Source organism: Electrona antarctica (assembly GCF_951216825.1).
Source record: "Electrona antarctica genome assembly, chromosome: 10".
Lineage (NCBI taxonomy): Eukaryota > Metazoa > Chordata > Actinopteri > Myctophiformes > Myctophidae > Electrona > Electrona antarctica.
The window spans coordinates 2,785,949-2,801,147 of NC_136791.1; the positions used below are offsets into that span (position 1 = coordinate 2,785,949).

At 45.6% G+C, this 15,199-nt stretch overlaps 1 protein-coding gene across 2 annotated transcripts in view; it reads left to right on the plus strand.

The window, feature by feature from the left end:
* Positions 1-8,703, plus strand: part of kif16bb (kinesin family member 16Bb) — a 61,891-nt gene extending 53,188 nt beyond the window's left edge. The window contains exons 18-21 of one of the 2 annotated variants that reach the window (XM_079512024.1): positions 1,192-1,313; positions 1,350-1,680; positions 2,650-2,731; positions 6,024-8,703. In XM_079512024.1, coding sequence (XP_079368150.1) covers positions 1,192-1,313; positions 1,350-1,680; positions 2,650-2,731; positions 6,024-8,309 — 2,821 coding nt within the window. In that variant the 3' untranslated portion in view covers positions 8,310-8,703. Of the gene's footprint in view, positions 1-1,191; positions 1,681-2,649; positions 2,732-6,023 lie in introns of both variants that reach the window. The other variant, XM_079512023.1, reaches the window with a different exon arrangement.
* The last annotated feature ends 6,496 nt before the right edge of the window (positions 8,704-15,199 follow it).

The window sequence follows — 15,199 nt, forward strand, 5'->3', positions numbered from 1 at the left end:
ACCCTCTGTACCAACGGAGACCTCCCCCAGTCACTCTGACCACCCTCTGTACCAACGGAGACCTCCCCCACCCAGTCGCCAGCATAGATGCTATTAGCACCGACGTGCCCACCAAACGTTTTGCTGTGAAAGCTGTTATTTTATTGTCCAGATTAATTTTCCTGCAGCAGTTATTTAATTATGAACAGTCCTGTTGGCACAATTTTACATCTCTTCAGTTAATATTGTTGTTGGTTGGAAAAAGGTCAACTTTTCAAAAATGCAAACGATAAAGTTTGAAACCCACATCTGAGATCTATCATAATTATGAGGGTTACTTTCTCCTTTCAGTTCAGCAAATTTCCACGAGAGATATTACTTAGTTTTGAAGATATTAACTTCAAAAGGGCTTGGCTCAGCACATGCGCTATAGAGCGTCGCAGTCCCGCCCCCTACCAGGGCCCAGGAAAGGATTCTCCGTTCATTTTCCTCATAGACTTTTCAAAAAGTATTTATTTAAAGACCTTTTAAGTGTGCCAAAAAATGAATTAGAAAGAAGAAAAAAACACTTTTTGTTGTTTTTCTTCTTTGTAATTATCACAACTCGAGTTGGCTTTGTCCGCGGTGTAACCGTCTTTAAATAAATACTTTTTGAAATGGGAAAAATGCATTGGGAATCATTTCCTGGGCCTGGTGTTGTCATGACAGGGGGCGGGACTGTGACGCTCTATAGTCAGCAATAAGGGCCAATGATCACAAAACATGCAGGATAAGTACCTGAAACATACCCTCAGAGTTTCTCGGTCACAACGAATGCAAAACAAATGGTTTTGTCAGAACACAAATCGGACTATAAATAAATAAAACATACAGGATATGTTTCATAACATAGAACCATTAGTGTAAGATTATTTTGAAATCATTGGTTTTTATCAGTTCCTTCCTGGCACAATTGTGGATGTAAATCGATGACAATGTTTTGTCCAGACATCACCAAACTTGCTGGATATGTTTAAGCTGCTGGTGACAGACAGTGTCGGTCTGATCATGATAAAATGCATGCTATATAGGTGTTGTAAACTCTCAAAGGGTCTAGAGACTCGTCACAGCGTTCAGATTTCAAAAGTATGTGTTTGATTGAACCCTTAATTCATTAATTGCCTCTTTCCAGCTATTTATATATAGTGTGTGTTTGTGTGTGATGACTGGAAGGCTGGTGGAGGATGACTGCATGCACAGATGCGACCAAGCCACTGGAGTCGAACTTCAGCTGAAAGCAGTCCTGGAGGAACCAGAGCAGATGCAGGAGGAGCCAGAGGAGATGAAGGGGAGAGGTCTTCAGGAGGAACCAGAGCAGATGAAGGGGAGAGGTCTTCAGGAGGAACCAGAGCAGATGAAGGAACCAGCGCAGATGAAGGAACCAGAGCAGATGAATGGGAGAGGACTGCAGCCACGGAGAGGTCTGCAGCCACAGGAGCCAGAGGAGATGAAGGGGAGAGGGCTACAGGAGGAACCAGAGCAGATGAAGGGGGGAGGACTGCAGCAAAGGAGCAATGAACAAGCCAGCGAGGGGGAACGGTACGGTGTGAATGGTGAGCGAGATGCAGCCAGTATTGCTGAGATGACTTCGGGTCAAAATGGATCACAGTCACAGGAGCGACTTCAGCCTCTGCATGTGGAAAATGTGGACGACGGCAAAAGGTCAGTATCGTGTGTCTCTCTCACAGTGGAAATCTCATGACACCACTTCTGACCAGCTTCCCCCCCCGTTGACTCGCAGGGTGTGAGCAGAATGGACAAGCGCCGCTTAGCGCAACACTTTATTGATCTCAGGATCTGCAGAAATCCTTTAATCGGTCAGAGAAGCTGCACTCTGCCCTTTTGTGTTGATGTTGTGAAGAACTTGCTGCCCCCTCCTTTACCTCCCCCTAACGTGCTGTAATATATCAAGCTCTGACAAAGTAACTGCTTGCTGTCAGAAATCTGTCTTTGCTGTATGTTATTTCTGTGTCCTTCCCCTAGAGCAGGGTTTCTCCACCTGGGGGTGGAGACCCCTCGGGGGGGTCGCCAAAATATTTTGGGGGGTCCCCAGATTATTACCAAAAAAATATATATATATATATATTTTTATTTTTTTGCAACTGAATGGGTGGAAAATGGAAATTAAGAGTTCACATAGTAGGCCTAAACTTTCATTTCTTACATGCATAAACTTATTTTTCTCTATTATTTAGGTTATTGTAGCGGTCAATTTGTATTGGGGTGGGGAGGGGGTCCCGGGGTCATTCCCGGGGGTCCCGGGGTCATTCCCGGGGGTCCCCAGCCAAAAACAAGAGCCCCTGCCCTATAGACTACTGTATGTAAATGTGGTTCTAATCTCAGACATCCATTTGTTGCTGTTTGCTATTCAAATGTGATGGATGTTTTTGTGGATACAGGGGGGGGGGGGGCATTGCATAGAGGGGGTTTCCTTTGTCTATAAACTATCTTGTGTCACACCACAGCAAATAATTAAATTGCTTTTGAAAGCAGCCTGGCATTAGAATATAAACCAATTGCGACATGCACGCGTCCCTTCACATCATTAAGACGCAATGTTTCTTTTTGCTGATAGAATAACAAATGTATTATTTTCAATCTTGTATCTTAACTGCCTCCTGTTTTTTTCAGCACGATGGATGTGTCGTCGTCTGCAGTGGATCCTGACTGCAGACTGCCAAGCAGCTCCGTGCACTCTGCCCTGCTGGAGATGGTGTGTACACACACACACACACACACACACACACACACACACACACACACACACACACTCTGCCCTGCTGGAGATGGTGTGTACACACACACACACACACACACACACACACACACACACACACACACACACACACACACACACACACACACACACACACACACTCTGCCCTGCACTATGGTGTGTCACACACACACACACACACTGCCCCGCTGGAGATGTGCAACACTATGGTGTGTGTATACACACACACACACGTCCGGGGGTTTGAGTTTGGGTAGCATGCGTGATCAAAACAAAATTGCGTGCACTGTGCCCTCTTTTTGGAAATTCAGAATATGGTCACCCTAAGGGCCGATTCATACTCCTATTTTACCGCTGTTTCGGCGCTGTAGTGCCGAAATGATTTCGGCTCGTCAGAAATGTTCAGTAGCACCGAAGAGCCGACTTTAGGACGGTACCCCCCCCCCCCGAACCTAAAATGACGTCACATTGTAGGCTCTACAGAGCCGACTTTAGGACGGTACCCGCCCCCCCCGAACCTCAAATGACGTCACATTGTAGGCTCTACAGAGCCGACTTTAGGACGGTACCCGCCCCCCCCGAACCTCAAATGACGTCACATTGTAGGCTCTACAGAGCCGACTTTAGGACGGTACCCGCCCCCCCGAACCTCAAATGACGTCACATTGTAGGCTCTACAGAGCCGACTTTAGGACGGTACCCGCCCCCCCGAACCTCAAATGACGTCACATTGTAGGCTCTACAGAGCCGACTTTAGGACGGTACCCGCCCCCCCGAACCTCAAATGACACATTGTAGGCTCTACAGAGCCGACTTTAGGACGGTACCCGCCCCCCCCCCCCGAACCTAAAATGACACATTGTAGGCTCTACAGAGCCGACTTTAGGACGGTCCCCGCCCCCCGAACCTAAAATGACACATTGTAGGCTCTACAGAGCCGACTTTAGGACGGTCCCTGCCCCCCGAACCTCAAATGACACATTGTAGGCTCTACAGAGCCGACTTTAGGACGGTCCCCGCCCCCCGAACCTAAAATGACACATTGTAGGCTCTACAGAGCCGAACCGACTTTTATTCGGCTCTAAAATAGGAGTATGAATCGGCCCTAACACACACACACACACACACACACACACACACACACACACGCACGCACAGAGCTAGTTGACATACACAGTCAAAAGTTCAATATAATGGATAGAAATGGCAATTTTGCACTGCATGGCACTACTACCAACTGGACTTGCCACACGTTATATTTTCCATTGGACAAAAGTTGTACCAGGTACTTGTATTTGGTATTGCCTGAGGCAATGCCAACAGGTGACGTGAAAACACAGATTATGCGTGTGACGACATCATCATATGATCATCATACCCGGAAGTTATGCAGGAACGTGTACTTTCCAGCCTTGACAGCCCATACTGTACATCCAAACGGAAAACTTCTAACCGATTGCATTAACCTATGTTGGGCGGGAACCCCTTTTTGGTGTTTTAAGCATTATGTTATGCTTTAGCTATTGAAAAATAGCAGATCTACAAGCTCATGAAAAAGATCGTGAAAATGTGCCTCAAATCTTTGAATATATTCTTTCAGAGCGAACGTTTTAACTCAAATCTTTGCTTCTGGGGGCCGGGGTTCCTCAATAACATATTTTCAGATGGCGGTCGGAGGCCAATTACAGATCATTTTTGAGGTCCTTGACATGAAATATTGAGAACCACTGATACAGAAACATGAGGCATTTCAGAAAACTGTCAGAATTTAGAGGACATTTTTAAAATTTCGTCGTCAGGCCTAAATGGGTTAAACGACGTTAAACTCATATTGCCACTCGATCTGCCATTCCCTTTCTGCATGCACACACCCTCTATTGTCATAACATCATTGCGTCACAATGGATTCCCCTATACTGTAACTACATGGAAAAAAGATCAGATTCTATAAATGTCTTCTACATCCTGACAGTTTTCTGAAAAAGCTATGTTTCTATGTCAGTCGTTCTTCGATTTTTCAAAAATAGCAGACCTACAAGCTCGTAGCGCGCCACTCGGTGGCGTGCTATGAGCTTGTAGATCTGCTATTTTTCAATAGCTAAAGCATAACATAATGCTAACACCAAAAGGGGTTCCCGCCCAAAATGGGTTAAACCAGCCCTTTAGGTAAAGGTAAAAATTAATCTATATCAGCAACTTAGAAACTGTTTTTATTGGTCAAATTGAGATAGTTTCACCAATGTTCTCTACTGTACGCCGAGGGTTGGACGTCACTATGACGTCCAGCTGCTGTACGTCGAGGGGCTGCTATTCTGCAGTGAGAACCCAAGTACGTACGTGCTCCCCAGTGGCGTGCACATACATTTAGAGGGGCAGGTGCTCAAGTGGAAAAAAAGGGCACTTTGTGCAGCGCGTGGAACCGGCCGGTTGCCTTAATAGTGTGAGATTTATAGATTGTGGGGCCTAAATAATATATTAGAAGCTTTTTATCAAGAATTGATCAATGTTACCATGGTCCACATACTGTACAGTGTAACTGTACAAAATAAGATTTCGAATAATTTTTCGAAAGGGCACATTGCCAAAAGGGCAGGGGGTGCTCTAGCACCCCCTAGTGTCTATCTGTGCACGCCACTGGTGCTCCCAAAGGTTGAGTTGAGCCGGTAGCAGCAGGAGGAGAGGAACACAAGATTTACTCATAACTAGTGCTCTGATGACTTATTCCCATCTGATTAAAACAGTTTTTTTAAGCAATGCATATGATATATAAATATGATCTCCATCCTTTTTCAACATCGCTTTATTTTATTATTATATTTTGTAGGAAATGCCAGCCAGGATTAACCCCTTTTGGTGTTTTAACTAAGCATTATGTTATACTTTAGCTATTGAAAAATAGCAGATCCACAAGCTCATAGCGCGCCACCGAGTGGCGCGCTACGAACTTGTAGGTCTGCTATTTTTGAAAAATCGTGACAATGCGGCACAAATCATTGAATATATATTCTTTCAGAGCGAACGTTTTTCTTATTTCGACGTCGGACCTAAATGGGTTAAGCAATGTATATAATATATAAATATGATCTCCATCCTTTTTCAACATCGCTTTATTTTATTATCATCATTTTGTAGAAAATGCCAGCCAGGATTATTAAATTACATGTCAAGTCACATGCAAAAATGATTTCCTTTTTCTTTTGTGTGTGTGTGTGTGTCTTCCCCCCCTCCCCACTCTCTCTCTTTCTCTCTCCATTCACTCTTAAATTAGGCCATCCCGGGGAGCTGTCCTGTCTCTGGCTGTAGTTTGGAGCTGGATGGAGACACTCTACAGGGGAGGGTAAGCGCTAGGGACGGTCGGGAACAAGACAGGGACTTGTCTCATAAATCAGCGCCAGGCCTTGTGTCTAGAAGGCTGTGGCGGAGAGCTCAGGCTGGGGTTGAAAGTTGTCTGCTGGAGGCTGGCATCCCCAGGACAAACCTCCCCTCCACCACAGGTGTCCTGGGTGTCGGTGATGGATGTGGCACAGGGCTGGAGGGGAATGCTAACGAGAGCCAAGGTGTTGTCTCTGACTGCTATGAGGGCCGTCCCGGCTCTGATGGGACCTCATTAGGCTGCGCGTCCCACCTACAGAGCATGGGAGAAACCAGCTCTAGGACAGCAGTCCCCCCACAGGCCAGCGCTCACTCTGCGCTCTCCAGACACAGCCAGGCAGCCCGCTGTCCGCCGGAGGAAGAGGCTTCCTTCGAGGGCCAGTTCGGCCACAGAGTGATGGATGAATCCAGAGGTTTGGATGAGTTCCAGGGGGAGTGTGACACGGAGGCCGGCGCTGTTGCCAAACAAAGCTCGGGGCTGCGCTCCCTGGTTAACGGGGTTTCTTGGATGGTGGAGGACGTGAGACGTCTCCTGTGGAGCTCTCCTCAGATGCTCCGGCAGGTGAGGGAGCAAGGCCTGCAGCGTGCCGGGGCACAGTGGTCCAGACAGGTGGTGGGACTGGTCAGCGAAAGTCACGTCTTGTCCGTGGTGAAGGACAGCCGTGTTTTCTCGCTGGTCAAACACAGTCAGGTCTACACTCTGGTCAGGGACAGCCATGTGTTCTCCCTGGTGAAGAACCTGCCCATTATACAAGTTATCCAGATGGAGCTGCATGGCGTTCAGCCAGAGGAAGCATCAGAGTTTACACTGACCCACCTAGCCCCACTGCAGAACACCGCAGAGGCGTTTGAGTTGAACGAAGCTGACCCGTCTCTGGTTGAAGAGAGGTGGTCAAGCCCTGGTAGTATGACACAAGAAACCGATGATTTAAAGCAAGGACAGAGCATGACCCAAACATTCGGAATACCAGAGGAGGAGCAGTGCTTTGAGCCAAAAGACACCCATAATGCTGCATCTGCAGAATATTCACAAACCGCTCCAGAGATTAATTCGGTTCTTGACCGAAAGCCACCGAACTCTTTCACCAGGAGTTTCCGTCAGAAACTAGTAGAATTTCCTAATGCCCTCTTAAGCCTCCAGTTACTGCCCCTCCCCAGCCTGGTGGAGGCTCTGCAAGGGGTCATCCCAACGGTGGCGTTCCACTCCCAGAAAACAGTGGGTCTCTATTGGCTGAACGTCACAAAATGCGGACGGCCCGTTCCGTGCCCCGCCCTCCTCGTCCTGCTGGAGTCCACCGTCTACACCGTCACCTCTGACCCCGGTCAGACGCTGGTGCTGTTCCATCACCTCTCTCTGCGGCAGCTCAAGGAGATCCAGATCGGCTTCGCCGGTCAGAGCCTGCGTTTGGTGGGCGCCGTGGAGGAGAGCGTCCTGGGCCTTCACACCCACGGCCAAACGCTGACCCAAGAGCTGTGCCGCGCCATCCTCGGTGTCATGTACCCCGGGGACAGCAGGGTCTCCCAGCACCCGCTACTGCACAGAGACTTGATGGAGATATCGCTGACCTGGCAGGATTACATACCAGACCTGCTGCTGGACGCCGGTCTGAAGGTCTGGTGCCAGTTCCAGAAGACTCTGGCCGATCTGGTGTATGTTCTCCACAGCCACATGGACCAAGATAGGCCCAGTATGGGGGAGGTCCAGCTGCTTCTGTACACCAGCGTAGGGGCGTGTGTGAGCCCTGACGCCCGCGCCGAGTCCCTGGCCCAGCTCGTCCTCACCAATTCCCACATAGGCTTGCTGCAGGAGGTCACCGCGGTCCACCCTCATGCTCCTCACTCCGCCCGGCCTCGAGTGGCCTCACGCCACACCCAGTTCCAGAACGTGACGCTCCTCAGCCGCGCCAACATCCGCTGCGTCATGGTGCACGACAGAGGTGTGAGAGGTCCTACTCGACTAGACGTGATCCTGGCCCCGGCGGCCCCGGGGCACGGAGGTCACCCTGGAAGAGACTCTAAGGAAGCCGCCCTGAATGGACACGCCTCTAATGGACACGCCCTGAATGGACACGCCCTGAATGGACACGCCTCTAATTCATCTCCACAGACTGGAGTGTGGAGATTAACATTCAGTTGCTCCGCCGAGGCCGCCTGCCTGATTAATCACTTGTCAAATGTCTGATCCAAGGACTGGACAAGCAGTAAGAACAGCCTAGCTGTAATGAACAGCCTAGCTGTAATGAACAGCCTAGCTGTAATGAACAGCCTATAGCGAGGAACTTCACACTCGGAAGGAGCTCTATGGCTGTAGTGGATAAAAAAAAAAAAAAAACTGCTCAAAGTGTGTGTGTGTGTGTGTGTGTGTGTGATTAATAAAAAAAACCCACCTGATTTGTATTTGTTTGATGCACATTGTACTATTTATTTTATACTTATTACATTGCAGGTGTGGTCATTCAACATTACCTGAATGTATTGGTCAAATTCTTAATTATTGAGTTATGCTTGTTTGTTACAATAAAATTATTGTTTTTTGTAGATTTAACAGTACCATATATTTTGTAATAATAAATGATTCAAATATTCACTTATTGTTTTTTTATGGGGTTGGTTTATACAGGTATACTGTATATACAGCTTGGAATGTAGATGGATGCTCAGACGGTTTAACCCATTTTGGGCGGGAACCCCTTTTGGTGTTAGCGACTGTGGCTCAGGAGGTAGAGCAGGTCATCCAATGATCCATGGGTCGGCGGTTCGAATCCCGGCTCCTCCTGTCTACATGTCGAAGTGTCCTTGGGCAAGACACTGAACCCCTAATTGCTCCCGATGTGCTGGTTGGTACCTTGCATGGCTTCCGCCGCAATCGGTGTATGAATGTGTGTGTGAATGGGTGAATGTAATGCACAATCTATGTAAAGCGCCTTGGATAAAGGCACTATATAAATGCACCATTTACCATTTAGCACTATGTTATGCTTTAGCTATTGAAAAATAGCAGATCTACAAGCTCATAGCGCGCCACCGAGTGGCGCGCTACGAGCTTGTAGGTCTGCTATTTTTTTTAAATCGAAGAACGACTGACATAGAAACATAGCTTTTTCAGAAAACTGTCATTTTCAAACAGACATTTTTAGAATCTGATCTCAGGTAAAAATGGATTAATTGGAGAATTACAGTCTGTCTGTTGCATTTCACTGCTTCAGTGTAATGTCTGCTTTTCTCTCTCTCTCTCAATTGTCCTGTCACTTAACCCTCCACCTGTCTCCTGCACATCCCTCCCCTTTGTGCACTTGGTTGTTTCTTGTCCCCCAAGGACCTCTGCCTGGAGGATCCTGTCCTGTATGAATCTGTATTCTGCTCCTCTCTTTGCTGCTCTCAACCAGTGGAGAGTCACACAGTATACTTAGCATTCAGGTTCAAGGTGAAACCGTAGCAACTCTCCTGTAGCTTCCTCCACACGACAATACCCTATGGGTTTAGCCCTGCCTGCCGTGCCGTTAACCCATTCTGTACGCCGGGAACCCCTTTTGGTGTTTAAGCATTATGTTATACTTTAGCTATTGAGAAATAGCAGATCTACAAGCTCATAGCGCGGCACCGAGTGCCGCGCTATGAGCTTGTAGATCTGCTATTTTTGAAAAAATCGTGAAAATGTGCCTCAAATCTTTGAATATTTATTATGACAGAGTGAACATTTTAACTCAAATCTTTGCTTCTGGGGAGGTCCCTGGAACAACATATTTTCAGATGGGGGGGCAGAGGTATATTACATATAATGAAATATTGAGCACCACTGATACAGAAACATGAGTTTTTTTTCAGGAAACTGTCATGATTTAGAAGACATTTTTTAAATTTCAAAGTCAGGCCAAAATGGGTTAACATCGTCCACCTCCGGATAGACCTCTGTCATTGCACGTAGATTTATCATGCGCCAGCTCTGATGAACCACTTGGGACTCAAAACTCACAATTGAGCTAGAGGCGAAAAGACTGACTGCAGCTCCCCGTGAGGAACAGCAGTGCTCCGTCCAGTATGGAACATTACAGGGATTGCAATCAGTCCTCTTGTCTGCCCTGGAACGTAGAGGGAGATTTGGCCTTTAACCCATTTTGGGCGAGAAACCCAGCATTATGTTATGCTTTAGCTATTGAAAAATAGCAGATCTACAAGCTCGTAGCGCGCCACCGAGTGCCGCGCTACGAGCTTGTAGGTCTGCTATTTTTGAAAAGTCGTGAGAAAGGGGCCGCAAATCTTTGAATATATATTTCAGAGCGAACATTTTTAACTAAAATATTGGCTTCTGGGGGGGTCCCTGGAACAACATATTTCGAGATGGCGGTCCGTGGCCCAATAGAGATAATTCTGGGGGTCCTTGACATGAAAAAGTGAGCACCACTGACATAGAAACATGGGTTTTTCAGAAAAATGTTAGGATTTAGAAGCCTTTTTTATCGACCTCAGTCCAAAATGGGTTAATGGAGAGAGGAAAGAAAACTAAATTAGAGTGGTACCGTAGGTCGGAGCCCAGGTGACGGCTCAGGTCCGTGATGGGTTTTCCTTGCCCTGCTCAAAGTTTTTAATTAGCACCCACAACATCTGCTTTTTGAATAAAACACAAAGATGGAGAAATAACGAATACAGTATAGAGAGTGTCTGAGGAAAGATAAGAGTTATGGTTTAATTTTAAAACTCGTTTAATTTCTGGATTTTTCAAGGTATATATCGAGGGTAATGTATTGCAAATATTTTTACAGGTTCTGAAAGGTTTAACCCATTTTGGGCGGGAACCCCTTTTGGTGTTTTAACTAAACATTATGTTATACTTTAGCTATTGAAAAATAGCAGATCTACAAGCTCATAGCGCGCCACCGAGTGGCGAGCTATGAACTTGTAGGTCTGCTATTTTTGAAAAATCGTAAAGATGCGGCGTCGGGCCTAAATGGTTTAACACTCCCAACGCGGATCGCGTATCAATACGTTATCAATTAATCAAACGTCGGGTGCGGATCACGTATCAATACGTTTCAATCACTTTTTTATAGAATACTTTCATTCATCTTTTTACCCACCCGGACAATGAAGAACCATCGCCCTATCATTGCTGCTTACTCCCGCTCACGTGATCAGAAAAAAAAAAAAAAAAAAAAAACCCCCCTCCCCTCCTGAAAACAGGAGGGCTGGCCGCTTTACGTGTAGAAGCCAGTTGAACGCTGAACGGAACGCTGCCTATTGCCTAAACACATATGCACCAGATCGGCATTGCAATGCATAACATCTGCAACACACATGGACAGATGCATGTTTCCTTCTTCATACTGTAGCGACCAAACGATCCCCGAGCCTACAATACTACGAACTAACCACAGTATCGAGGGGACGCCACGACAAGACAGTGTTCCGTTGGTGGATCACGTATCGCCATGCAGAGCCGTCATAATCGGAGATCGCTCAGACGTGTGATTGTAACGCTTTTTTATTCATTATAATTGTAGTGATAAGACCGCAATGAACGCGTCGGGGACGTAATCGACCCGGGTGTAATGTATAACGAACTTTTCCGCGACCTAAACCGTGGTGTTGTCATCTGTGGAAGTCATTTTTTCCTTCTCGTCGACATCACAGCCGGGTGACGCTTTTTTCCCCCTCCATCGCCCCCAAGCTGCATGCCCATAGCCTGGCTTGGCCAGCCTCATAGCGGGGATTCACTGAAGATTCTTCCCCGGAGGAAACATCAGTGAACCCTCGCTATGAGTCTGGCCGTGCCAGGCTAGCATGCCCAGGCATGTTCCCCTACACTAGCTTGAAAAACAAAATCAGCTGATGACAACGCGTCTCACCGTTACAGAACGGTGGAATGGGACTTTTTATAGCCGTACGGATCAAGACTTTTGCTGCCCAATGTGCCCATGACCCCCCCCCCCAATGTTACTGCGATCAAAACAATGAAAGCAGTGAGATAGATTAGGCGAGGCGGCAATCATCATCAAAAAGAAAGCATAGTTATGAAGGTTTATAGTCAGACATTGACAGGCAGATATAACAATAAACACAATAAATATGCTATACATCCTATACATCGAATGAAAGCCCTGAATGTGTACTTTTACGAGGAAAAGAGTAAACATTGATCCCATGTACAGTTTGTCATAAATTGGATACTCTATTACTGGGTGGATGCACATTGCGCCCACCAGATATAACTGCAGAGAAGACATGGACCCGAACTCAATATTCACAAAATAAGGCCTATAGCGACATATAAATACTATATACCGTATGAAACAGAAGACTCTCTGCTTTCATAAGGAAAAAAATTGTACTGTAATAATAAAAAAATCACACCCCTGTGAAGTGAGCAGTGCAACTCTACTTCTCTACTTATTCACTACAGCTCGCTATATACGGACTGAGGCAGAAAGTCATGTAAACCTTTTATTTACAGTTTGGTCTGTAAACTTCTACTGTAATAATAAAAATCACACCCCTGTGAAGTGAGCGTTGCAACTGTTCTGTACTTATTCACTACAGCTCGCTATATACGGACTGAGACAGAAAGTCATGTAAACCTTTTATTTACAGTTTGGTCTGTAAACTTCTACTGTAATAATAAAAATCACACCCCTGTGAAGTGAGCGGTGCAACTGTTCTCTACAGTTGCACCGCGCAACTATAAAGAACAGTTGCACCGCTCACTTCACAGGGGTGTGATTTTTATTATTACAGTAGAAGTTTACAGACCAAACTGTAAATAAAAGGTTTACATGACTTTCTGTCTCAGTCCGTATATAGCGAGCTGTAGTGAATAAGTACAGAACAGTTGCAACGCTCACTTCACAGGGGTGTGATTTTTATTATTACAGTAGAAGTTTACAGACCAAACTGTAAATAAAAGGTTTACATGACTTTCTGCCTCAGTCCGTATATAGCGAGCTGTAGTGAATAAGTAGAGAAGTAGAGTTGCACTGCTCACTTCACAGGGGTGTGATTTTTTTATTATTACAGTACAATTTTTTTCCTTATGAAAGCAGAGAGTCTTCTGTTTCATACGGTATATAGTATTTATATGTCGCTATAGGCCTTATTTTGTGAATATTGAGGAGTTCACGTCCATGTCTTCTCTGAAGTTATCTGGTGGGCACAAGCTGCATTCAATAACCAATTACTGTCTAACTGTAGATGGGATCAATGTTTACTGTTTTCCTCGTAAAAGTACACATTCAGGGCTTTCATTCGGTGTATAGGATGTATAGGATATTTATTGGGTTCAATTTTATATCTGCCTGTCAATGTCTCTGACTTTAAACCATCCATAACTCTGCTCGCTGTTCAAGATAACCACTTCCAGGCAAATGCAGGTGTTGCAAAAAGGTCAATATCTCCAGAATGGAACATGGTAAAATCAAAATTTATTTTTTTAATTGAAGTGGACAAGTTCAGCTTTCTTTTGATGTAGGCGTGTGATTCTCGCTATAAGAGAACATTTTACTGTGGGCCCCCGAACAAGGCCTTTGTGCAATGTTAAACGGCAGCAACATCCAAATAGGCCTGTTGAGATCTTGCAGCAATCAAAGTGTTAATAGAGATGAGGAAGGAGAGCGTGCCCTTTAGTAGATTATTAGACCATCAATTGGAGCAGTAATTGAAAATACAGGGGGGGGTTCATCCATTTGAAATTAGACTTCCGGATCTCATAGAACTTTTACGATAGTCATAAAACAAAGCAGTTAGATGTGTGATTGTAAAGTAATACTTGATTATTCTCCCCCATCTCCTGTACTGTATGGGCTGGCCCGCTTGTACGCCTTTGGGCTGTCACTTAGCATATCATTCTTTATGACCTGTACGCCTCTGTCATGTTGGGGGGAAAAAATCAGGAAATCTCAAGTTTTATTTCTAATTAAGCAACTTTGAGTAGGTTTCAGTTCAACTGTCTGCAGAGTCTGGGCGAAAAGTTTTATGTGAGGCTATATATCAGAATCTCATGAAGAAGATGGAGTGGTTTCATCATGACTCACAGTTTGGGAGTGACTTCTTCCTCAGCCTTGAAGGAAGTGCTCACCTCCCCCTCTCTTCACTTTCACTTGTTTAATCCATTCTGGGCGGGAACCCCTGTTGGTGTTTTAACTATTGAAAAATAGCAGATCTACAAGCTCATAGCGCGGCACCGAGTGCCGCGCTATGAACTTGTAGGTCTGCTATTTTTGAAAAATCGTGAAAATGTGCCTCAAATCTTTGAATATATATTATTACAGACTTGTAGAGTGAACATTTTACTTTGCTTCTGGGGAGGTCCCTGGAAGAACATATTTTCAGATGGGGGTCGGCGGCATATTTACATATAATTTTTTTGGGTTCTTGACATGAAATATTGAGAACCACTGATACAGAAACATAAGGTTTTTCAGAAAACTGTCAGGATTTTGAAGTCAGGCCTAAATGGCTTAAGGCAGGCTTATTTATTTGTTACAGTCATTGGTTGACACACATTCACAGTCATTGGTTGACACACATTCACAGACATGGCCCTGAATCTCTAATCGTTACTGAATGATTTCCCACTGGGCGTCTCTGGCCCTAATAGGCTCCTCATTGGCAGCACAATGAGGATCATTTGTTTACCTCTTTATCCCATTTTTGGCGGGAACCCCTTTTTGGTGTTAGCATCATGTTATGCTTTAGCTATTGAAAAATAGCAGATCTACAAGCTCATAGCGCGCCACCGAGTGGCGCGCTACGAGCTTGTAGGTCTGCTATTTTTGAGTGGTGCAACCACTCCAAGGAACCGCAATGTCCGTGTTAACCTACCTATGTGTTCATGTGTCCGTTCACCTACCTATGTGACTATGAGCACCAGTACCAATGAGTACCAAAAGTGGCGCTGTTGTGCCAGAAACGGAGAGAGAGAGATAGTGCTGCACTGTTGCCTGCTAATGAGAGACACGGGTTCTCAGTTCACACGGGTGTGATTTTTGAAAAATCGAAGAACCACTGACATAGAAACATACTGTAGCTTTTTCAGAAAACTGTCAGGATGTAGAAGACATTTTTAGAATCTGATCTCAGGTC